A 26,476-nucleotide genomic window follows, 5' to 3' on the forward strand; every position below is an offset into this window, starting at 1 on the left:
ACTGAGTTTTAGTCCCCTAGTATTTACATAGTATCCCCTACGTCAAAATCAGTATATCACATTTCTATTTCATAAAATTGAAGAATCGCCAGCTTAAAAAACTGCGCCACTGAATTGGTTGTTGAAACTAACTTGAAGACATTATTGGATGATGATTGTTTGAACATCAGATGATATGCGATTCTGATCACTGACACTATAATGGTGGCAAATCGTTCCCTCTTCCACTCACTGTTGAATTTAATACAATATCTGTGTTACGAGTTTTTATGTTTCAAAGACCTTATTTTATCATGTTGTTATTGAACAGGGAGGTTAACCCCATAACTTCTGATTTAATAACATAGCACAAAATTAATAAAAAGTCTTTTGATAATTGCAAAACATAATTATCAAATCTATCCTGAGCGTTAGTAGCTTTTTGATGGTTATAAATAAACCAAAGCTGACTTTTAAAATGGTCCTCGATTAAGAAACAGCTGATCTGTTACTGACTCTTCGAATTGCATTCTAACTTATCCATTACCTATTTACGTTAAAATGTTTTGTTTATTTTTATATAGACCGAACTTACCCGACACTTAAATGTACTACTTATGTGTTACTTAAAAGTAGAATTAATTGAGGTCATGTCTTAATGTAACGGAATTGATGATAAAAACAAGAAGAAAATCAATTTTTTCTCCAAGTTGACCAAAATTCCACAGTCCACATTGGCATTGAATGTACTATCGAAATTCCCACGGACCAGTGACTCTTCCCCCCCCCCCCTCTCAACAACGTCTTCGGCACGTGACCAGTTAGAGAGAGACAGAGAATAAATTGCTTGAACACGGTAACACTAGCCAAGGTCACTATCCCGCTCTGTGGCGCGATAGGCTACATGGTACAGTGCGCTGCAAGCCTTCCACCGGTCAACTAGTGTCGTCTGCTAGTGTTGTCTGCCGCCAGTTGTGCGCGATAGCCGCGTGTTTTGTCAGCTGACTATCGGATATGGATAATTTAACTTGATCGGTAAGTTTCTAATCGAGCATTTTAACCGGGGAAGACCTCTCGGTTTTACATTAGGAAATATGAATAATCATTTAAGGATTTTGCAATAAAATCCTTTTCAAGTTTGTAAATTGTGTACTAAGCACCATAATACGGTGTTTACACCATATATGTTTACACTGTATATTATACAGTGTTGACATGATACATGACAGTTGTAATATTATGAAGAAATACCACAACACTTCTTATTTGTATAAACGAGTAGTTATACACTCAAACACGAAACTTTTGACGACAACAATACTTTCTCCATATACTTCTAGTAGAAGTTCTAGTAGAAGTAGAAGTTCTACTGTAGTAGTTAAGGGAGGTATAACAAATGAAGCAATATTTAACTTACAATACATACGAATGTTAACTATATCTAGCTATGGCATACATTAATGGCTGACGTGATAAATAAAATACCGTGTCGCAGCAAACCTTTACAATGTGATTTTCCAGTTAGCTAAATAAAATATGTACAGTATTTGCAAAAATATGAGAATTAGGCCTAAAACTCTTTGGTGTTCCCATCGGTGTATAATAACTCTACATTTAACTATACACAGCTCAGGGAGTTATTATACATCGATGGATGTTCCCCACATAACAACATCAGGCTATATGCGAGTACCGGTACTTAGATTTTCCGCGATAAGAATCAAGAATATTTATTGTCATGAACACAGAAATTCAGTGTATTGACAATCGTCACAACTTAAATGTAAAACAAGAAATATACAATGATGTCATGTGATAGATTATCGAGGTCTGGATCAAGGTGTATTCAGTAAAATGTTTACACTAATCTTGTGATTTGCCAAATAAATTATTGGAGCACCTTTGATTGGTATTAAGTACAGAAGCTGTTTATAATACTTCTAAATGTTTACCAGTAATTTATTTTACTGAGGTCACACGATTGTTTTTCTTAAAACAAGTTTTTGTGATACCTAAACAAAAGTTGAAAAAAAAACATAGCATATCCCAGTTTTTCATAATTTGTCAAATACAAGCAAAAATAAGTTTTAACGGGGATTTTAAAGTAGTTTGGTCATAAAATAAAAATGATCAAACCATTGGGCTTTTACCAACTGATGGGAGTTTTCAACCATTGCCGATAGTCTGTGTTATAAGTCACATAGATGTTTCGTGACCACATGATCACATTACCTTCGGCTCTTTGTGAGAATGCCAAGAATGGAACATTTGTTTGTAAAAACACGCTTCGAATTATGTACTCCTTCGATTAAAATAGTGTTACAAACCATACTTCCAACGTAAACATCTTCCGAATATTATGTTTCAGCAGAAACCCACACAATTACTCGTAAGACTACAGTAGTACAGAATATTATTTTCTCTACAGTCTAATTTGAAATATTTATAATAGACTACAACTAGATACTAATTTATATTGCAGTAGATTAATTTAAGGGACGACTAATAAATAAGCACACTAGTACGATCTATAGGTTAATGTGGAAACAATTGACTGTTTTGTAGTATTTATTATCCTAAGTGAAATTAGGTTAACGACTATATATACATGTTTTAGGATATCAAACACTAATTTGAAAACTGTTGTATGTAAATTAAAGCAATATATTATTAGCCTAAAGTTTCAGAAGAACATGAAACAAACAAAGTAGCCTACCTAAAGCTGGGAGTTTTTTACAGTATTTACTCATAACTATTGCTGGATAACTTACAACGAACTAAGTATTACCATAGAATAAACATACTATATTCCCATTGACTATATACTCAAAACAGCCAATGGTATTATTCAATTAAGTTTAAGGAGAAACTGAGCCAAAAACTTAGTACTGTATTAATAACTTTTTTGTTTTGAAGTATTACTTTACACAGCCAGGTTGTTGTTTTACAAACAGTTTTGGCCTTGAAGGTGCTTTATCATCACTGAGATAAGAGAAAGTTTAGCTGTCGAGGCTATTATTGTGTAGTGTATAAGTGTGTCTTGTGTTCTCTTATAAGAGAGTAAGATGTACCTTTAACCACGTATTTTTAAAATCAACAGAAAATACCTGATAGTAAACAATTGCCTGTTATAGTAATTTATTGTTTCGCTACACCGAGCTTGAGCTACTTAACAAAATTATTCCCATATATGTTTTCATTTTAGAGTGTTTTTTTTAATTAAAATCAATCAATGTTATGAGATGAAGGCACTACATCCTAGGTAGCCTATATAAGTGTTCACAGTCTGAGTTAACAAAAACTTACTATTTTAAAGTTAAGTAATACAGTCCAATTTCGTTTCTAAATTAAATGGTGGGTGTGAGACCATTTTAAAGGCATTTTCAAAGAACCAACATTGTCTCTTTTTGCATACTGACTCCGTTGCAAGGCACTGGTATAGCTGCTAGTCTATATATATAAAATCCAATGTATGTTTGTATGTTTGTATATTTGTATATTTGTATGTTTGTATATTTGTATGTTTGTCCTTTATGGACTCCGAAACCGCTCGACAGATTGTAATGAAACTTTCAGGCATTATTAAGCATTATTCAAGGATGGTTTGTGTGAAGTTTGGTGCAGATCCGTCAAAAGGGCTCCGCCCCAGTGGCTCTGGAGTTTCCCATGTTAACCTTATGAGTACTCATATTTAAATGGAATTAAAGAATCTTAACAGCTGGTTCAACTAAACTATCTGATTCTGTGATGTTCAATAGCATTAAAAAGTTAATAGGTTTACCAACAGGGTGCAGCACTATATATATATTTTTTTATTTATAATATGAGAACAGCTAATTTGCAACCAAAAAATGAGTGAGCGTAGCGAACGAACTTCAACCTGGAGGCGAGTTAGCGTAGCGAACGAGCTAACCTGAAGGCAAGTGAGCGCAGCGAACGAGCTCCAACCTAAAGGTGAGTGAGCGTAGCGAACGAACTTCAACCAGGACGTGATTGAGCCATGCGAACGAGCTCATCTTGAAAATGAACGAGCATGTGACATAAAACCACAATAGGACAGGACGACGTCTGTCGGGCCAGCTAGTATCAAATAAAAAACAAACAACAAGGCCAGATGGGACTGATTTCGACCAATAACCCCAATAATGCTTAAGTAAAAATGTGCATTGTAACGCGCATGATATTGTATGGTTTTGTATCCTAACAAATATTTCCGTGTTCAAATTAATTACTCAATTCTATACCAGCAATCTTTACACAAATCGGCCTATATGACAGTATATTTATTTGTCATTTCGTTAAAAAGTGCATAATTATTCTCACCTTGTGTACAACCATTGACTATTGGATACTGCATCAATAGTCAAAGATACAACGTTCAGCTTAGATCGGAGAGACTAAGTAAAGTATTGTTCTGTGTGTTACAATTATTATATGTCTATATAGCTGTTTCGTATTTATAAGTACATCACCAGTATCAAAACAATTAAGTAGGCTCTTCAATTTTCGAGTATCCGTGTATAATGTATGTGTTATTAGACGGTCCTCACAATATGACGCATTACTACGAAATAAATCTTTAATCTCTTAAATTACACATAATTTTATGACTGAAGCATAAAACCCAGGTAAATTAATTTTAAATTTGCTTAGCTTAACACTATCCATGGTGAAATTCCTAATTTTGTAGGTTTACATCAGAATAGTCATTTCAAGAACTAATACCTTGTCCCGCAGTAAGGGAACACCGTTTTAATCTCTTGTTATCAAACAAAACGTTCCGTATATCAACACTGGGCGGTGTTACGGTCTAAAATAGGCATTACATAGTTGCGCCGAGGCTCATAAAACAGTTTTGTCACACAAACAGAAGCGGAGAACTGTGACAATGGGTGTTTTGTCACGTGGCAACGCTAAGATCACGTTTTGCACGCTTTCGCAGGAAAATTGCCACAGCGCACGCCTTGCCAAATCAGCTGATTAACAAAATTTGAGACTTCTGCGTATAAGCATTAGTGTTCCAGGAAATAGTCTCGGCCAACTACCGTGTTTCCAGAGTGAATCGTTTGCATTTCCTCGTGAAAGTAAGACCCATGTGACTCAAATGGACAAATGAAGGCCTATTTATAAGATAACTAGCAGAGGACTCGATATTCATACGGGGTTGGCTTTTATCTGTACTGTGCATATTGTAGTTACCCATTCTTTGCGTTTGCAACGGGGAGAGGAGGCAGAAAGAGACGATTTGGTTCTTTCTGTATGACATAGATACACATATACCAATGAATTGTATATGTTATAGAAACAAATTTCAACTGAATACTTAGGTTTTATTTTTTTTTATTTATCTTTTGTACTATAGGTAAGGTAAACGCACCAGTAGCTGACAGTATAAGAAACTATACGCACTTAATAATCCGTGGTTTTGAATAAATAGGAACTAAAGAGATATTACGGATTTTATGGGATTCTAAATTTAGTGTAGTTTTCAAATTTGTCACACAAAAAGGGTTTTTAAAATATATTTTATAACATTTTTGAACTTAATTCAACCTTTGTACGTGTTCCGGTGGCTGACAATGAAAAAAGTGCTTGTACCAGTAGCTGACTATGTGTTGTCCCAGTAGCTGACACTGGAACTATAAATGTACTAGCTGCTAAACCTAAGGGATTTATAATTTATAAGACGAATAAAATCTAACTTAATAATTAAGTTATAAATAAAATCATGTAAAACGTTATAAAAAAAATTATTTTACATATTTTAAAATAAAAATATTCACATTAAAAAATAATATATATTTTATATTATAGTATTTAAAAAAATATAATTTTTTTAAATATATTTGGCTTATTAATTAAAAAATTAAAATCATTTTATAAAAATGTGAGATTACATAAATTATAAAAAGCATGCAAATTTCGATGGGTAAAACTAATTTAATATTGTGCAAGTAGCAAATATCCCCTGTCAGCTATTGGAACTTGTATGGCTTTTGTGTACCAAAGCCTGACATTGATATAATTTTAAATCCAAAACCCCTAAAACCCCAATTTTATCATGAAATTGTCAACAAAGGTATAATTGATAAAAATAATGAGCCTAACCATTAATAATATTTAAGAAATTTTGCGAAATGACAAAAAACCAAACTTACCTTCTTAACAGTTTCATTAAGGGAATCGACTAAATGTGATGTGTACAGACAGGGTCGCTTTCAAACCACCACCATTCAGCGAGTATGTGCTAAATTTCACAGATTTTTTTGTAATCAAATCAGGAATAAACATATGTTCTTCCAACAATGCAATCATGTGTAAATATTTTTAAGAGACCACATTATAATGTAAAGAAACTCAAACTGTCAGCTTCTGGAGCACTGTCAGCTACTGGTGCATTTACCTTAAGTGGTTAAAAATTATTAGGAACTTAGTACGTTGTGTAAATTACGCTGGTGTACATATGAAAATCTCACCATACTCAATACTACTACCTTACTTATATGACTTATATGAGTACTTATATGATTTGGAAAACATATCTACACTATTGTCAATATTTCAAGTAACTAGGCCTACGTGTAAACCATCGAAGTATATAACACAACGTGCAAACACAATGACGCAGATGGGAGTGAACTCGTAAACTGACAATCATGATCAAATTCACTGCGATCCAGATTTACATTCAAGTGTTTATTGTCAAAAGAAAATAGTTGAGGTTGATGAAATATGTAGCCTTCTTTTCAAGCTAATCGCGACTAATCTATTTATTAATACGCAAGCAGTTTACTTTTCAGTCATAACTCGATAACGGCTGTACGGATTTTTACATTTGAGGTGTCAAATTAAAGGTATTTTCACGTATATGTGCAAATACGTCTCAGAATATTAATAAAGGGCATCACTTAAGTACAGTTAATTGTTAAATTTTGGGACGATGGTGCTATTCCCCGACATAGGCTCAAACTCAATTCATTTTCCTACAGTTAGACAAAGCGGACTTTCTTGTCTCTATAAGCGCTGATATAGATACAGATATAGATGTTGATATTATCACCGTTGGTGTTGATTTATATCATACTGCATCAATATCTATAATATTTGTTTCTACACACGTTACATATACATTCACAAGGACAAACCCTTTGTGGCTTTCACGGTAATTTAAATTTTAAAAGCTTAATGTTTTATATGCTACAATGAAATAAAAATAAACATTACAGATATATTCTAAAAATAAATAGCAGTTTTCATCACTAGGAGCGAAAGTGGCTATTTTTGGTATGCAACCGCGCCTCGCTTGAAATTACGATTAAGTACCAAAAAGACACTTTAGCTCTGTGTGACGAACAACTGTTTTCATCATACTGTGGAAATAACCTTCTAGTTGTTACAAAATTAGACACAATTTGATGTTATGCAAAGTCGTCATCAGAGTTTACATTTCTGTTGTTTACAAACATAACTTTAAAAATATCGTTATAATCCATCCATCTCTCAGTAAAAATAAAAATAAATAGTTGCTAGGCAGCGGTGACAATAAGCAATTCTATTGCAATGCTATGGATACTGGTTGTGTATTTAATATGCATTCATGTTTTAAGAAAGTAAGCGGGCAGCTGATTTTGCGCCCTAGGAATGTAAAAACCTGATCTGTCCCCAAATGACAATGACAGCTGGCATGGCCAGCAAAACTTAACTTTCTTCAGCCACCAATTAACGTATGGTAAAACAGCTAAAAACATCATTGTGAGGTTAAAATATATTTTTATTGAATCCATTCATAAACAATCAACAAAGTTAGTTAAACGTGTGTGACTACATACTTAAATTAAACTAAAGGAAAACTTCTTAATTTACAAGTTTAACTGTCCTTCCCCCAGGAGCTTAGAAATACTCACTCAAATGACCTCCAGTACATAACGCTTTTGCCCAGAATACTTTTGGCACTGTATCTCCTTTAACTTAGGGGTTCATTTAATTTTATTTTTTATTTTCTGTTTTCAACACCAGTGACATTTTTACGTTTCCAAAGGGAACAGCCCAACCCCTGTTACCATCTTAAGTCGACCTTTTTGTTAGATAGAATCATTAATTCATAGCCCAATGACTTTTGGGTCTGGAAACGATCCCGCTTGGACTCGAACCTGCTACCTCCAGATTTGAAGGCGAACACTTTAATCACTCGGTTACCCAGATATTTTATTCCTTCGTTTGGACGCACAAACATAATTTTCCAATATTACAGTCAGTTCTCTCCTATATCTTAATTGACATTGACGAAACTTGCTCTTTTAGAGAATTTAGAAATCCTCATAGTATAGAGTGGACACGTGTTACTATTCTCTGTTCCTCAGTCCTGTTCAAATCGCGGGGTGTTGGTATCTAGATAGGCATCGCGCCGTGTATCCTGTGGCTTATTAGGCAGATTCAAGGCGGTCTATTCTGGAGTTTGCTTTCAATCTGTACGAGAGATAGTAGGCCTAGGTACAGTGTTTCAAACATGATTAATTTAGCAGATTGTATGACAATTTTTAAACACCATGTATCATCTCGGATCAATAAAATATTTATTCTATGGATTTTGTCAAGAAGAGTTATCGTGTTATCGAAAATTATGAAGAAGCAAAATGGGCTGATACTCACGATTGGGAATTGAGTTTACTTTTATTTTGCTTTAATTCATTTGTTCCGCTGTCATAGATTTCTGTTATACTGTAAGTAAATGGATGTTTAAAAACCTTTAGGTCAGACATGTTACTTAAGTTAGCCTAGTTTATATTGTTTGAAGCTAGTTAACAGTGACAGTGCTCAATGGAACTAGCATCTTACTTTGACGCAATTGACTTCATTGATCCATAAATGTAATTTTCATCAGTACAAAAACCGGTCTTAGACATGCAAATCTTTAACTGAGTTTGTATATGTGATGTGTTATTTTATATCCAAATTTTATGCAAAACAATATAAAAGGCATCATCCTGTTAGAGGACTGCATGATAGAAATTCTTGAGCAAATGTAACTTAATTGCTCTTGAGATACTTTACAATAATTAATTGTTGCATCAGGTTAATTATGGCAAGCCACTTATCACAACCCTGTACAACATGCTTTTCCCTATAGTACTTCTACTATTCTATGATTACAGCATCTTCATTTTACATTTGAATATAATATCCTGAAGTTTTTTCACAGTACTGTCCTGTAGATTAGGAAATATCAGAATTCCAGTTAGACAGACGTGACGTTAAGAAATGCCACTGGATTCTTCCAACTCCAGGAAGCGGTTTATCAACTTGTATTTATAACACGCGCCACGACTGCATATACTCACGACCTGCAACTGCAACAGACAGACAGACAGACAGACAGACAGACAGACAAACAGACAAACAGACAAACAGACAGACAGACATACAAACAGACAGAAAAACGGCCAAATAGACAGACATACAGACAATAAGGTTGATGTTTTGCCGTTACTGCATAATAGCGAAGAACTGTCTGTAACTTTGATAATATCAATAGTAACTAATTGATGACTGAACTTCACTCAAGGAAATAAATTGCTCATCGTGTTTTTAGCGCTTGGAAAAATCGTTTTCCCAACAGTTGTGGATGGGCAGGAGTTTTCACAGATGTTGCCAACCCTCGCCTGAGCACGTACTGAATAACCTTTAAAAAAAAACGTCTTCGGTGCTGGTCAAAAGTAATCAGAATGTACTAGACAAAATTTCCCGATGAAGATCAAAAGGGTTAAGTTTGTATTGAACGCGTGTAGATCATATTTTAACTATATAACTGAAGAAACACAAGCAATGAACTACACAATAAATCTAAATGAGAAAAACAAATATAACATAAAAAATAAATAAATGAAAGATAATAAAATTATGACATGTTTTGTCTCATGGATATTTTATTTCACTAAATTACAAAATTAAAATCAAACCGGATAGTGACATTATACATTTTAAGCTACTACAAAATAATAGTATGTTCAAAAATACTCAGCGTCAAAACTCTTATAATTTACTACTCCTAAAATAGATACCTCGTCATTCATTGATAAAAACGTAAACCCCATTTCAATTCACTAATCTGTTTTCTGAAAGTTCAAAAGATACCACTATCAAAGTCTTTCAATTAGGTTGGACGTAAAAATCTGGTGGAATGGATAACCTTTCGAAATTCAGATCAAGAGTGCATGGTAAATTATTAGTTTGTGACCCCTCATTCTTTTTATAGTACTACCAACCAACTCATTTGTGTTTAGTAAGGGTAAATGAGTTATAAATAGTAATTTTACTAAGTTAAGCTTAGGTACAATTTTCCTAGCTCTCCTATAAAGCATCGGAAATTAAATCGTAGCATTGACTTTGGAAACTGATAAGAAGTGTATACACAATAAAAAAATAAAATGTTAAATTATTAGTACAATGCAGTTCTCAAGTAACCTTTTATTCTCAGTTTGGAACGGTTACAAGAAACGCAGCAACCCAGTGTAACAGAAATTGTTTTCACAATGCACTGAGATATCATTAGCAGTGTATTCGTGTGTATGTTTCACTCTGTTTAAATTGCACTAAGATATTATTAGAAGCCAGCGGGGTTTTCGTGTTTATGTCAGTGTCAGTATAATTTGTCTTTATTTTAGGGCGTTGCGCCGACAGTTTTGTAACCTTGATTTGTATGCCCTAAATTATGACACAAACTGTTGGAAATCGCAGTGATTCTTAACTAGTTAAGCCTTTTTGGTATATAAACTTACTTCAATTAATTACCTAAGCAATTAAAATATCTAATGACTGGTGATATTTGTAAAGTAACATGTATGTTAGAGTTATGCCGTTTTGACACTAAGTTAGGTTCGTACAGAGAATACATAATTTCTTCAATCAAAAATATATCTGTATAGCGGGAGCTGCAACCATTTGTCAATGCAATGCCTTATGGTGTCGTATTTTAAAAGAGGTAGAAGGATTTTGGAGTGGTGTCTTCCGGTACTTCCAGAGCAAAGGGGTTCGGTTATTTAGCTTTCAGTGGAAGAAGTATAAGAATAGTGTATTTCGGAGCAACGACTTTCGGTGCAGTGACTTTCAGGGAAATAAGTAGTATCGAACAGAGTAGTACCAATCGCATATGAGTTTTTTTTACCATTAGATTTATAAAGTTAGTTTAATATAAAGGGGACAAAGTACCCCCGCTGAAGTTGAGCGCTTGAACCCCGTGCAACCCCATTAAGGTAATGACAATATTACTCCTTGTTATTAATTATTAGTTATTACCTAAGTGGTTCTTAAAACTGAACAATGGTTGAAAATGGTCAAAATCCTATTGGACTATTTCTTTTGGAACAAGTTTTCGGATGAAAGTGTTTATAATTTTACTGAAGATCAATTCAAAGCGACTACTCAGTGATGGAAAAGAGATCCACTGCCGATCTTAAGTTCTATTACCCCATTACCTTGTTTGTATCTGGTTAAATGACTAGCGGTGCTTAAGTCAACAACCGGCTATTGCCATCAATCATTCTCTGGCGTTGAATACATTTGCATTTAAGATGGTTTCGGCTGTACTCCGTCAGACATTCAGAAATAACCGGTTGATTTTGAGACTGTCGAAATATAATTTACTGTAACGATACTAGGGATATACTTGATAATTTTGACTCTCGTATATAACTATAGCAATATTTCAGAAATAAGAAGAAAAACAAAATGAGTGTAGAATGTAGTGAGATGATCTGTGCAGCGTTGTTACTAACTAAGATAATCTGTTTAATTATTCAGGATAATTTTTTAAAAGGCCGATGACCAAGGGCAGCCAGGCCCAGTCTCGTAAATTTTGACGTCATGGAGTAGCCCTAGGGGGGGGTTTAGGCCCTCGACAGGCGAGGGCATAAAATATTATGTTTATCGAGTTCAAGATATACCTACGTGTAAACAATGTCACCGATAGGGTTCACCAGAAATAAATAGCTAAAATACATCCAATCACACAGAACCCATAAAAATGTAACAATGAAACAATAACTAGGCCTACCAACATTTTAATTGTTAACCCCTTTTTGAATCGATTTCTGAAAAGCGGCTACAACTATGACAACGATAAATTTCCCAGTAAAATATATAAGTCAATCCAGCATCATGGCCTCCATCCTGCTGGAGTCCAAGCCTCGGTCTCTCGTCTCGCCAGGTGGTATCTGAGTAACGAAATTGATTCCTCCTAAAAAGGAAATTCACCCGCGGAAATCGTTTCCTCGTTAATCATCGGAGAATACGGCAGTCCGATCGGTCATTTCGGTGAAACTACGTCAGGCCTGGTCTATCAGCTGTTATTGTAGTGTTGCCTTGCCGATTAGGCCGTGACGAGGGAAAGTTCGGACTCGCTTGTGGTTAGTGATCGCCGATGCCTAACTCTAATAATTTCAACCTCGAAGGAATATCCTAGATACAGTCCCAAGCTATGAGTTTTGTCCATATTGTGTAGAAGGTGCTCACACTGTATTGTGAAGTGATTATCGGAGAAATAGTGGAAGAGGTTCCATAACGTTGTTTGGGAGGTTCTACCGGTTCTATACAAGGTTTAAGTGCTTGCATACGATGTAAAGAATGTACGATGATGTTTTGATTGTTCTCTTCGAAGTTTATTGGATTCATTATGAATTTTAAGAGGTTCTGATTTCAGAAGTTTTATACGAGATTTCACATACGTCAAAAACATCACAAAAGCAAAATAATTGGAATACATTACAGACTTATAGTCGGTTCCAGATAGGTTCATGAACATGGTTAGTTGAATTCCGTTCACTTTTAATTATACACTAAAATGTATCGCTTCTCAATAACAATAAACAAATGATAATTCAGAGCAGGTGACCGGGTGAATGCACAAACACTCTGACACTCTAGCAAGTACTTACACCACTTGAACTACCACTTACACGTACTTGGAGTACTTGTGATGTCCACTTCTTGGGACAAGACAAGACCCCACACATTTACACTGAGCGTTCATGTCAAATCTGTAGAAACAGATTAGCTAATGGCTCAGGTTGAGCTAATGGATCGAATAATGGCTAAACTCTAAACTGGTAGCTAAGAGATAGGCTTGTACATCAGAATCAGCATTGCACGGTTTAAGTGGCTTAGATAGGACCAATATATAAGTTAAACCAATTGAGAAACGCCGTGAAACTTTGAGTAAATATTGTATACGTTTGGGATTGGGAAGGTTTCTGTCTTATTCCCGATCGTAAAATTCCCCTTGGGCTACCAAATATGGTTATGAGAAATATGCATTGATGATTTTCATGAAAACAGAAATAAGATTAAAGAGTTTAAATTTGCTTTGTTTACACATTTTAACTGCTCTTTCCCTGTTGCACTGTCGCACAGATTAGATTAGGCGAATCAGATGGAATATTCTAAAAACCGATTTAGTAAATTGTATCCTACACTGATGTGATTGGCTGTACAATTTCCAAAAAAATATTTATTTATTTTTGACACCAGTTAGTGGATTTCAACAGCTATAAAAGGACACGTTTCAAATTCAGGATTCAACTCCTATTCAGTGTTAAACACATTTCTAATGAAATGTATTCCGATAACAAAATATACAAATTAAATAGTAAAAAAAATTTAATAGTTAAAAAAATTAAATAGTTTTTTTTATACTAGTTAAAACTGATCAAAAGCCTGTTAAGTTCCCGGACAAAATTATTCACAATTCTATACGAACTAAGCTGATGACTTTAATGATAAAATGTTACTTTGGGTCAAACTGGTTTTAAAACATTTTAGAAAGAAATTATAGTTTTCTCTTTAACCTCTAAAGTAGGAGAAATCTTCGGGAGTTTAAACTACGACGCTTGGTAGTTACAAACCTCATCGGGTTGTCGGAATGTCACCTTTGACCCTCAAAACGCGGCGGATGGACAGTTATAAATAAATAAGCTGATAATCCTTGAGAGTTTTTACCTGTTGATAAAAACCTTATTCGTACACTTTTAGATAACAGATGTAGAAGAATACAGTATAATATTTTGCCTAAACGATTTGGAATCTTTGTTGGAATCATATTGTTTTCGGATTTGGAATCTGATCCCATCCTCAGGTCCCATCCTGGTAGTTTTGGTATCTAAAACATAACAAGGAATACACAAACCATGCATTGCTGGATAACGCAATTGCATTTATCAATAATTTAGTGCAGAAAATTGTTTAATGGGTAAATAAAAAATATTTGATAACCTTTGCAACCTTAACTGGTAATGAACATCACAAAAACTTTCGTGTGGTAATGTTAGATTTTTCTGATCTATGTTACAGATATTTAAAATGACTAGGTCTATTGTGAACGTATTGTAAAGTATCCTTGACTGTACAATATACAGAACAATAACAAACAAACGTGTAGTACCCGCTAGATGGCAGCTAGTTGAGTAATTAGCTCTTCAGGGTTGGGAGTATTAGTCCTGTAGTTTGAATAATGCACATATGTACCATTTTAAACGGTAGGAAAATATTTTTCAATCTTAAGCTTTTGAATTGGCTTCTCTCTTAAGAAGAGTAAAACAATAGTTTGCACCATCAGTGCAAGATATGGCTCTTACCACTTAAACTGTATTTTAACCCAAAGATGAGTGAAGGATGAGTGTAGAATGGAGGGAGATGATCTGTGTAGCTTTGTTACTGGCCAAAATTCCTTATTAGCACTCGGCTGTCGCCACTTACAGCTGTTTACCTACAAAGACTATTAATAAATTTATGTGTTCCAGACTAACTGCCCGTCTACCATGAGTGTACTGAGAGTATTAGGTCTTCTGGCCTGCGTTGTGTTACCTTCCGGAGGCTTTGACGTCTCGGACGTTTGCACAAAATGTTCCTGCCAGTATCTGCTGAGCTCCCAGCTGTCAGACACCTCGTGTATAATTGAAGGTCCTGTTTTGGAAGTCAACTGCTCCAGCAGGCCCAAGGTAGATTGATTATTATTGGTTCTAAATGTGCTTAAAACTATGCCCTTTGCAATTCAGTTGTAGAAAGTTCAATTGAGTAACCTTAAACGGAGATAAGGAGGGGTTATAAGTCAAATTCATTTGTCTATCAAACAATCAGTTACTACAATGTAAGGAATGTTCCTGAAAATAAAAGTATTAAAGTAAACAGTGCAGATATGTAATGAGAATTTGTTTCACAGTTTTGAATCTTCATCAGTATAGTTTTCATTTTTCCAATTTCTCAGGAGGTGAAAGGTCCGGTAACTAACACTGAAGAGATGATGATTCCAATGGGTTTTAACGATTTTGCATGTTAGATCAACGTTACTCAGTTAGGGGAGTTTTCATCCGTACCCCAAAATCCTCAAACACCGAGATAACTTAACATCTCTAGATAACTGTTTTAAGTTCAGTTTTGCTGATAGTAGGTTAATTCAATTATTGCAGAAATCCATACGTTGGTAGAATAAGTGTCTACCACGTTGTGTGCACAAGATTGTGGCTCAAGCGTAACAACAAGGGTTGCTATTTTCTTTCAATATTTCTTATTCAAATTCCAAAACGTCGTAGACTCTAGAATGTGTTTCACTTACTATAGTGTTTATAATGTCACTTTCTCTAACAACAGTTTATTTGCAGGTGACTCAAAATGCCAACCAACTTCCGAACGCACCCACTTCCAACGCCTCTCCCGCCGTATTGCTCAGCTACCGACATGCTGGGTTGACGTCACTGCAGCCTTTCACTATGTTCGACCCTCTAAACGTCACCTCACTGTCACTGGACCACAACAAGTTAGTTTACATCCCTCCAAGAGCTCTCACAGGGTTGAGAAATCTCCGGAGTTTCACAGCAAGTCACAACGACATCAACTCTGTAGCACCTGACGCCTTCAAAGGTCTAAAGTACCTGAGACACTTGGACCTCTCGTTCAACTCCTTACACAACCTAGACTTCAAAATAGTTTTGGAATCCTCCCTGGTGTATTTGGACGTCCACAACAACAACATCAAATCCGTGTTGAATCCGGAAACAAAAATAACAACACTAGAGACAATGGACCTATCAGAAAACAATATTACTGATTTCCCTTTGTTGTTTTTCACATCCTTCCCAAATTTACGGACGCTTAACATTTCCTATAATGATTTGGGGGTTTTATCATCGGACTTCTTCCATGAACTTTCAGAGCTAGTGGTGTTAGACGCTTCTGGTAATTATGTGAAAGAGGTGAATAGAAGGGTAGTCGAAAGTTTGAAGAATTTGAAGAAACTTTTCTTAAGTGACAATGTTTTGAAGGATGTTAGTTTTGTGGAAGTGTTGCCCTCTCTTGTAGTTCTTGACTTGAGTCGGAACAATTTGAGTTTCCTCGGAGATCGACCGCTGAACCAGAAGTTGCAGCGACTTAGTGTCAGCAATAACAACCTCACGGACCTCAGTCATGTGTTCAAGGTGTTTGAAAATCTTAAGGTTGGTAATAAATTGAAGTGCAATAGTACAGATTCAAGTACCTATTATGTAATAACGTGGATAAATATATAAAAAGCCTACACTTCAATGTGCAAAAGAAAGAAAACCCTTAAAATATGCAAATGACAATCAAAGCACAAGCGTTTGGGTTGAGCGAAACATAATGTTTAAGCTTAATTACAGCTTGTCTTCAGTGTACACGTTTCTCACCTTAAGTTGTTTGTTTTTCTCAATGTTTTAATCTACAGCCTTAAAGAAGGAGAACCGTTTTCCAAAGTGGTCTTTTTCACTATAAGCAGTTTCAGTTCGCTGTGCACTCTTCTATATTGGTTCAATCACAGTTTAAAAATCACGATAAGTTCATTAAATATAGGCCTACTGTGTTGCGAATTTTTCTAGGAAACTGCTTTCTTTTCTACCTCTCCTCTGACTACTCTATGATTTTTCTAGTCGCTAGACGGGAGCTGGAATCCCACATCAGTGTTTCCTGAGCATGTTCGAGCAGGTTTGCGCGAGCTCGTGCTGGATGGAACACGTCTCAACTCGTGGCCTGCCCAGCGTCCAGGGGAAGGGAAGATTGATCACCTTTCTCTCAGTCACATACCTGGCATCACCTCGCTGGGGCCTTACGCTTTCAGCGGCATTTTGAAAAAAAGTGAGTTGAAAGTTTGTATTTTACAATTATTATTTTTGCAATATAAATTGGCCACCCAAGTTTGTTAACTATGATTGACTCCATGTAACTTTCTGTGCCTAACCAAAAACGTTGGCTCATACATGCTACAACCTTTTGCTGACTTTTCCTTGAATTCAAGAATTCTATTTAGTCCATGCCCAGCCGAAAGCTCTTTTAGATAAACCCCATTCTAACTGGGCTGACTGATACAGCGGTTTACAAGTTGATGCTTTGACACAGTCGATTCTTTTGATGTTGCATAACAAGGTAAAAACTAGTTCCTTAGTTTATTTGGGAAGCAACATTTTCCCCCAGAAATAGTATTTTGAAACTTACAAAACCTCCTCAATTTATGTATCTTACCTCCTCAGTTGTTGGCTCCTCAATTTATGTATCTTACCTCCTCAGTTGTTGGCTCCTCAGTTTATGCATCTTACCTCCTCAGTTGTTGGCTCCTCAATTTATGTATCTTACCTTACCTCCTCAGTTGTTGTCTCCTCAATTTATGTATCTTACCTCCTTAGTTATTGGTTCCTTAATTTATGTATCTTACCTCCTCAGTTATTGGCTCCTCAATTCATGTATCTTACCTCCTCAGTTATTGGATCCTCAATTTATGTATTTTACCTCCTCAGTTGTTGGATCCTCAGAGTTTATGTATCTTACCTCCTCAGTTGTTGGCTCCTCAATATATGTATCTTACCTCCTCAGTTATTGGCTCCTCAATTCATGTATCTTACCTTACCTCCTCAGTTGTTGGCTCCTCAATTTATGTATCTTACCTCCTCAGGTGTTGGCTCCTCAATTCATGTATCTTACCTCCTCAGTTGTTGGCTCCTCAATTTATGTATCTTACCTCCTCAGTTGTTGGCTCCTCAATTTATGTATCTTACCTCCTCAGTTGTTGGCTCCTCAATTTATGTATCTTACCTCCTCAGTTGTTGGCTCCTCAATTTATGTATCTTACCTCCTCAGTTGTTGGCTCCTCAATTTATGTATCTTACCTCCTCAGTTATTGGCTCCTCAATTTATGTATCTTACCTCCTCAGTTGTTGGCTCCTCAATTTATGTATCTTACCTCTTCAGTTGTTGGCTCCTCAATTTATGTATCTTACCTGAGGAGGTTCTCGAGTCTTGGAAACTTCAGTAGGTTTTTGTCGTCTTTTACCAAGTCTCCCCTGTTCTGTCTTCTAAATTTGGTCTTTCAAATTTATTTGTTATATGTCCATTGATCTTATTTTATCCGTAATTCCCAGGTAGGATTATAGAGTGTTTTTCTCTCTTCCACAGGACCTGTGTACCTCAATCTACGGCTTTTAGGCATTATCATGTTGTCTGGGCTGGTTTCTCCCTTTTACAAATACCCTAGATAACCACATACAAAGAAAGTGTATGATTGAAATAGAGAGTTAAATGAGTCAAACTAATGTGGTAACATTGCAAAACATTCCCTGAGCGTTTGTCAACTTGTTATCTAACTGTGATAAGCTACGTACTTGAGCCTTGAACCGAATGTATGAAAATGTGTCATTCTAACACCAACACATGTTTCATTGACTGTCCTTTGTATGATTGAAATAAGTTGTGCAATTCGTAATGATTCAATGATTGTATTGCCCGAACTTAGCATTGATTATATTAATTTTAGTTAAATTAATTCTTTATTTAGTTTATTATGAAAACTTCAACTTAATACTTTACTGGTAACTTGCATCAGAAGTAGGCCTACCGTATTTTTGTGGGATTTAAATTGAAAACTAGTCACAAATTTTTATTATATACAGGAAATAAGCTATACAGTACTAAACTTACGCTATTTTATTTGTATAACTACTCTGAAAGATAAAATGTTAGCCATCAATATGTTTTGTGACACATGTAGGCTATTGTGATGGTCAACAACAAATAAAAGAATATCAATCAAGTTAAGGGAATGTAATCAGTCTTTGATTGTTGTTACTGTTCAGTGTCACAGCGTAGCGGTCAATCCTTGAACTACATGAAGTTTCATTCTACCTTACCGATGTCTGCTTTTTCGACTTGGTATTCTGCATTGCCGACAGGAAATAATCTGCATTAACGACACAGCATTGTAAATTTCGCATTAGGGTTTTAAACATGTTGTTTGTTGGGATCACGGATGCTGTAAAATGTTCTAAATAATGATTACTGTATTATTAAATTACTAGTTAAAAAAAATAACATGGTTGTGTGAGCTAGTCACAGGATGCGTTGGTATCTAAAATTCTGTTTTATACATCTTTTTTGTTGCTGACCATGTTGATAAGTTACAACAGTTGCAATAGCTTACAATAAGTCGATTCATTAGTTTTTTTTTTTTTTTTTGTAAAAAGTTAGTGTATTTGACAGAAATTTCAAATTTATATCAGCACAATTTGTCGGTGGCTCACATCAACTACTTCGATTAAAAACTGGCGACAACTTAAACATGGGGATGGAATGTCTAGTAATGAAGCCCCATTTGATTGCAGGTAGCAAACAGGTGTTTCCGTACTAAATCCGTGTGTGAGGAGTCTAACACTATTTTCACGTTTACTGATATAGCTCTCATAACTCTAAAACTGTGTAGTGTGGCGAAATATTTCTTTCGTTTTTTAATTGTATAGAGGGCTTATATCAGTGTTAATCCCTTAGATAGATATGCAGTATGTAGTTTAAGGATTTTAATATAATGAATTGTCCAACATTTTCTATGTGTGTTTCCGAATTTTTTATGAACAAATAAGTTGTTTCTTTTTAGAAAACGAATCTGGAAAGTGTGTGACTTTGAAGATAAGCAATACGTCGCTCAGTTCTATTGATGAAGACGCACTTCGGGATTTGGAAATATGCCAGGTAATGGGGCTATTCTACAGATCACAAGTTAATTACTAGTTATATTACCAACAAAAAAGATATATATTAACATTAATTAGATCCCGTAAGAATCCCTAGCCCAGGCAGATTTTTTTAGTTAGAGGAGCTACACTAGCTTGTAAGCATTTTGTAAGCAATATACATAGCATTATCAAAGAATGAATAGTCTGTGGCATTAGGTACATTAGGTACATACAGTAGCGTGATTTTACCGATTAGAAATTTTTTCTTTTCATTACTAGTTATAAACTAGTTTTTCGGTACTGACTAAAAAATTTTAATTAAGAAATAACTATTGATAAATGTTAATATCTACCATTGATTTAATTATTGACATACTATTGACTTATGAATATATACTTACAGGGTGTCCAGCTTCGACTAGGACAAACTTTACCAGATTATTCCGGAGCACAAAACAAGCAGAAAATACAATACAACATGGTGTCATATCTCAAACCGTTTAGCGTCTGTCTGTCTGTACCTATGTGCTTTTTACAAAAACCTTCGTAACACCTTTAATGGTTTGAGCTATAGTGTTTAAATTTAGCTAATATGTTTATCGTTATGCCTACTACTTTTGTGTAAAATATGAATAACATTTTTACAATTAATTGTTTTAAAATAGCGGCTATTTTTAAAGATATTTAAAAAATATATTAAACTTTGAAAACAACAAATAGCAGCCATTTTGAAAAGGTTATACATTTTTTATTCATATTTTACTCAAAGGTAGGGGCAAAACAATATACATTTTTGCTCCCAGCTCAAACCGTTAAGGAGTTATGAATGTTTTTGTAAAAAAGCCCTTACAGACAGACAGAAGCTAAACGGGTTGAGATACAACACCATAAAGTATTTTCTGCTTGTTTTGACCTCCCGAATAATCTGGTAAAGTTTGTCCTAGTCGAAGCTAGACAACCTACATTCATAACCAATGTATCTACTTAATATTGGAATATTAATATCTAAACAAGTCTTGGAAGTGGGAAGATTTGGCTTTTAATCAATGCAAGCATACTACTGTACCACAGAATCCATGTACTTTAGTTGGATGTTTTGGCAATATTGACGTTTACACCACGTGATCGCATACTGTTCAGTATTTAACAGAACCAACTTATAACAAACGTTCTAGTTCATATTGTTTGTTTATAAATTACTGTAACCACAAAACTAAAATTTTTAAATCGAATGTCTGGGGGACAACTAAAAACATTCTTGTGTCACACAGACAAATTGGGAGAATTGTGAAGGGTTTTCAGTATTCAGTATAGCCACTGATTGGCTAGTAAATATTATGAAACCTCTATGAGAGTTTGATTAATCTGAGCCTGCATATTCACATGTTTTATGATAAATCTAGCACACCATTGAAAGGAACAAGTAAGATGCATTTGAAACAAAAGACAAAGGAAAAAGCTCGGCTGCATTCTCCATTTCCATCAAGATTCAAAGTAACGTTGAAGTGTGTTGACAATCTCATTTATTTAATTAGAGGGGACGTTTCTGCTGATGTATTTCTCAAGAGCCACGTGCTAGCTTATGTTATTCTTTTGCAATTAGTCCCACCTTTGAGGTAATTGTTTGTCTCAATTATTTAAGAACTCCCGCTTACAAGTAATTGTCTAGCTAATTATACTTGCTTGATACAAAAATTGTCTTTTAGTATTATTACAGTTAGCTGTAATAGGAGAAATAGTTAGGTAAAAGGTATTGGTAAATGAGAATACAAATTTGTATTCTTCTTCTATTGATCAACAGAGTTTTTGATTACGTGGAAGCATTTAATTTGGCTTTATCACCTAGAACCCACACCTTTTGTAGAATCTTATGCTCAGTTTTATGCATAATATGTATTCAATGTCTGATAACACTCAAGAGCATTAGTGTGGACTAAATAAACGTCCTGTCTTTATAAGGGGAAAAGTTACAATACACGCTCAGTTGTCTACAAATAGGTTTTTTTTAGTTCTTTTCAGTTAGATTTTTATCTTTTTAGTTTGAAAGTCTGTCAAATTTACTTAAACTATCACTCGTACAAACTTGAAACCATTTTCCAAACGTTAACGGAAGAAAGTTACAATGATTGCACTAATTTGCTTAAACATTGATACATTAACATTAAACATTAAACATTGATGATCAGCTGATTAAAGTCAGTCACACAGCTATCATGTCATTCAACACATCATTCAACAATTCAACCCTCATCATTCACCTAAAAATACGCACTCTGGAGTGTATAAATCTGATAAATCATATAAATCTAATCTCCTTGAGCCCTTCGCTCCTCGCTGTGACACAGCTGGTTGAAAACATGAAGAAACTATAATTTCTATAAACTAAAGCATTGAATATTAACTACTGAGGAAGACATCCCATCTATATAGACCAGGTGACGCAATTTTTTTTATTATACAAGAACGTAGTTGTGGGCCAGTCACATAGAGAATGTGCAACTGTCTAAAATTCTACTGTCTACCCTATTTTATGTTGATGGGTCATAACAGTTGCTATAACTCACAATAAAGTACGTCGTTCCATCAGTTTGACTTGGTAAAAATGTTCGTGTATTCAACAGAAAGTAATATACATCAGCCCAATCTGTCGACGGCTTACATCAACCACGACGATTTCGGTTAAAAAACAGGTGGCAACTTTAACATGTTGTCTAACTCAGTATCCAAAAAAGCAATAACTAACTTGGTTTTTTATTCAGTTGGATCTTTCCCACAACAAACTGCGATGGTTACCAGAAGGGCTGCTACCCTGGAACTCCTTGGTAGGGGTTGATCTTCAACACAACCCTTGGCATTGTGACTGTGCGTTGCAGTGGATGGTGACGTCACTTGTGCCTACTATCTACAAGTATCATCAGTCTCTGCTAGACGATGTTAGGTGAGTTGAACCAATGAAGTTTGTATTATTTCTGACATCTATGAACTTTTAATGCTTACACACCAAAAAAATTGGTATCACCAAAATTTGATAAAATGTAGGTCTACTAATTTTTGGAACGCTACTAAATTCAATGATTCAATAATGGCTTAAGTCAGCATTTGCTGCAGATAATGTTTAACTGAAATGTGTATTTCAGTAACCAAAATCGTTCATAAAGTATTATCTTTTTTAATGCACATTTGAAAAACTTCGGAACCTTCATAGCTGTCTTCATACCAAAAATCTAAAGGTATTTGGCGAAGAAAAAATAAATGTTCTTTTCACCCATAGGTAACATATTAGGAGACTCCTAATCACCCTGGTCCTGGGACTCACCAAAATACCTGCAGTACTGTAATTTAGCACTACAATTTTTGCCACAGTACTTCAGGTCAGGCCAGCTTGTTATTTAAGACCTCTGATATGCAAAGTACCTTATGTTTAGATTATGTTCAACCAAAGCAAAAAACCAGTCTGTGTAGAGTCTTTTTGAGCGGATGGTGCCTTTGGACAAACCGTGACGAAGAATGGTTCTACGTGCATTCGCTCCTGTCATCTATTAGCTAGATTACCATGTTATCAGGATATTCAAGATAGCTGTGTAAGTGGTTATAGTGCTCGCCTGGTAATCAAAAGGTCACCGGTTCGATCCTGAGAAAGGTTAGTTATTTCATGGTTGGACCCAGCGTGTGCTCCCACTATCTCCGCGTTCCGCCATCTCCGAACCCAAATCTGTCCCCCCATCTCCGAATTCTTGAGTGACCCTTATAATCCCATCACTGCCTACGTTGATAGCTGTCATTGCATCCACGGCTGCGAAGCCCCGTGGATGGAAGATTTAATGAAAATTTAACCCGTGGGTTAGGTTAGGTTAGGTTAGGTCAGGTTAGGTTAGGTTAGGTTAGGTTAGGTTAGGTTAGGTTAAGTTAAGTTAGGTTAGGTTAGACGGAAAGTCTTAACGCAGGAAGTAACCGAGGATTATAGGAGTCACTCTGAAATTCGGAGGTAGCGGTACACGGAGATGGCGGGACGCGGAGATAGCGGGAGGTAACCGGACCCAGCTGTCCTTGATCAGGGCTTTTCATAAATGATCCTAATGAAACTGCTGGTCTCAGTAATACAATACTTAGAAAGCAGTTCCAACAGCCTACACTTTTAACACTCAACTGTTCCAGATGTGCAAGTCCTGAGAATCTCCAAGGAACTCGTCTGGTCCACTGGTTGTACCATGGCGAAGCAGCGCTCTGCACCAACAAGGAGGCCATGTTGACAGCCAAGGCTCGTAGTTCCGATGCTCATCCCTTGCTCGTCACTTTGTCTTCTTCTCCTCTGATGCTCGCTGTGCTGCTCGCTCTGAGTGTTTTGGCAGCGATGCTCGTTATCTTGGCTTTTGCTTTGCAAAGGCGATCAGTAAGAATGAGAAAGCTAAGGAGAAACAGACGGTTCTGAAGTTAAAATTTTCGTTTTGAATAGCCACAAGATGAAATCTAGGTTTTTAAATGTTTTCTACCGCAAACTTTCAAGAGAAGTGTGAAACGTAGCATAGTTTAAGCACAATTAATGACCAAATTAAGCGATCATGGCCATTGTTATAAAAAGTATTTTTTCTGTTTGTGACGTGACATAAAATAACATGAAAAGAGATCGAGATCCTTGTAAATTGATGTAGGAAAGTGATGTGAAGGATCATGACAAAAAAAAGCACAAATCTTTTCCATTTTGTAATGAAATTTAACTCTTATTCCCCAGTAAAAATTTAAAGTTATTTCCTCCCTACCTTAAATATGTTTAACCAAAGTTAAATTTCACTGATAAAGTTTTCACCTTAATCGTGTTTCGACATGTTTTAATGTGTGATATAGGTTTTGGACATGAATGAATAATACAAAATCTACCTAATACATGAGTAATGTATCATTTTTATTTTAGTGTATTTGTGGAAAAATATTGTCAGATGGTCATGATGCATGATGTTCAAGAAGTTGTACTTAACCGCAAACGCAAACCTAACCATTTTAAACACTCTATATGCACTAGTTATAGTACAGTATAAATTATTAAAATTATATTTGATAGGATAAGAAGAACTCTAGTAAAACATAATCACATCTTTCATTTCAAGGTATTACAATCTTGTGGCTAAGGATTTAAAAGTGAAAAATATTAATATTGTGTTCCAGCAAAAATCGTCAAACACAAATCAAGACTGATAAGTGATGAAGTAAGCAATGTGTTTCAAAAACTCTAGTCTTTTCACCAAAAAAACTTACCTTGTATATAAAAAAAGAGGTGTACTATTTTTACCTTTTACTATATTACAATGTGAATGTGATACAATGAATGAATTTTGTTAAAGTTGTAAAACTTGTATTCCATAGTGTAATCAATACTGTATATATAAACTAGTGAATTGTAAAAATTATTTTAACTATGGAAAGGGCGTCATTTTGTGAATAGAACTCTTTGAGAGGTGTTTATACTGGTGTTGATACTTAAATAGTTCATCTTGGTATTGTAATTTTAAATAGTCTTTTTTACTGAACTACCAGATTATTTATTTTTAATCATGTATAAAGCCTTTATTTTATTTTATTTATGAAAACAAAGTAAATTTAAACAGTATGATATCAGAATTTATCCGGTTTTATCTATTGTGTTTGAAAATGTTTAATCTATTTTGAGACCACTGTAATTTTTGGAGATACAGTTAGTAAATGTAAAATATATTTTTTACAAATACCATTATAGTAGTGACTTATTTTAATCCAGCCTTCTAACTTTTACAGCGTACAAACATGGTTTCTGGCTAAATATTATATTTATTTTGTATATGAAAATTTGGTAGTGTGCAATTGATGGTAAAAATACGATTATAGCCTTAATTTTTTTTAAATTGTAGACAAATACCTTGTAAAATTTACTGTCCATACAGTTATGAAAATTTTTATATGTGTTTTATATACATTTCACAGTTCTATTACATCGTTTGTTACAAAAAAACTTTCTTAACTTGTATCGTAAATTTATTTAAACCCAAGAAAAACATACATAAATTGTTTGACCAAAGAGTTTGGTAAATAAGACTTTTAACAAGTGAACATTCAGAATAGCTCGAACCACAGACTATAGATTAAAATACGTTTACTATTATAGTCTGTACTTTAATCCTCTCTAAAGTACTTAAAAACCAACTAGTGATTGGGTTGATATAATATAATATTAACCAGACTCTGTAGTCCTACCCCATGACAATCACAGTATATTTTATTTTAATAATTTATTAGAATATGCTTTCAATCAGGGTTAGATGGTGTCTAGTTAATTTAAAAATTTTGTATGATGTATTTAACCATATTTTTTTATTGGTCACATTAAAGTCGTAAAAAATTTATACTTATTTTAAGAGAAAGAAGTCTGCTTCACTAAAGTGTTTGTATTCTTTTACACTTTGGCAAAAAATACAAAAGATCACAGAACAACAAAAAACAACAACAAAAACAAAAAATAGTAATTGACAGAACGA

At 34.8% G+C, this 26,476-nt stretch overlaps 1 protein-coding gene across 1 annotated transcript; it reads left to right on the forward strand.

Moving 5' to 3' along the window:
• The first annotated feature begins 872 nt into the window (after positions 1-872).
• Positions 873-24,617, forward strand: LOC128997159 (leucine-rich repeat-containing protein 70-like). The gene is made up of 7 exons (XM_054422746.1): positions 873-1,014; positions 14,769-14,966; positions 15,627-16,457; positions 16,908-17,112; positions 19,895-19,989; positions 22,733-22,911; positions 24,129-24,617. The coding sequence occupies exons 2-7, from the start codon at positions 14,787-14,789 to the stop codon at positions 24,400-24,402; spliced, it is 1,764 nt and encodes a 587-aa protein (XP_054278721.1). The 5' UTR covers positions 873-1,014; positions 14,769-14,786; the 3' UTR covers positions 24,403-24,617.
• The last annotated feature ends 1,859 nt before the right edge of the window (positions 24,618-26,476 follow it).

Source organism: Macrosteles quadrilineatus, unplaced genomic scaffold (assembly GCF_028750875.1).
Source record: "Macrosteles quadrilineatus isolate MER2022 unplaced genomic scaffold, UCM_ALF_1.0 Scaffold_6__1_contigs__length_79288215, whole genome shotgun sequence".
NCBI lineage: Eukaryota > Metazoa > Arthropoda > Insecta > Hemiptera > Cicadellidae > Macrosteles > Macrosteles quadrilineatus.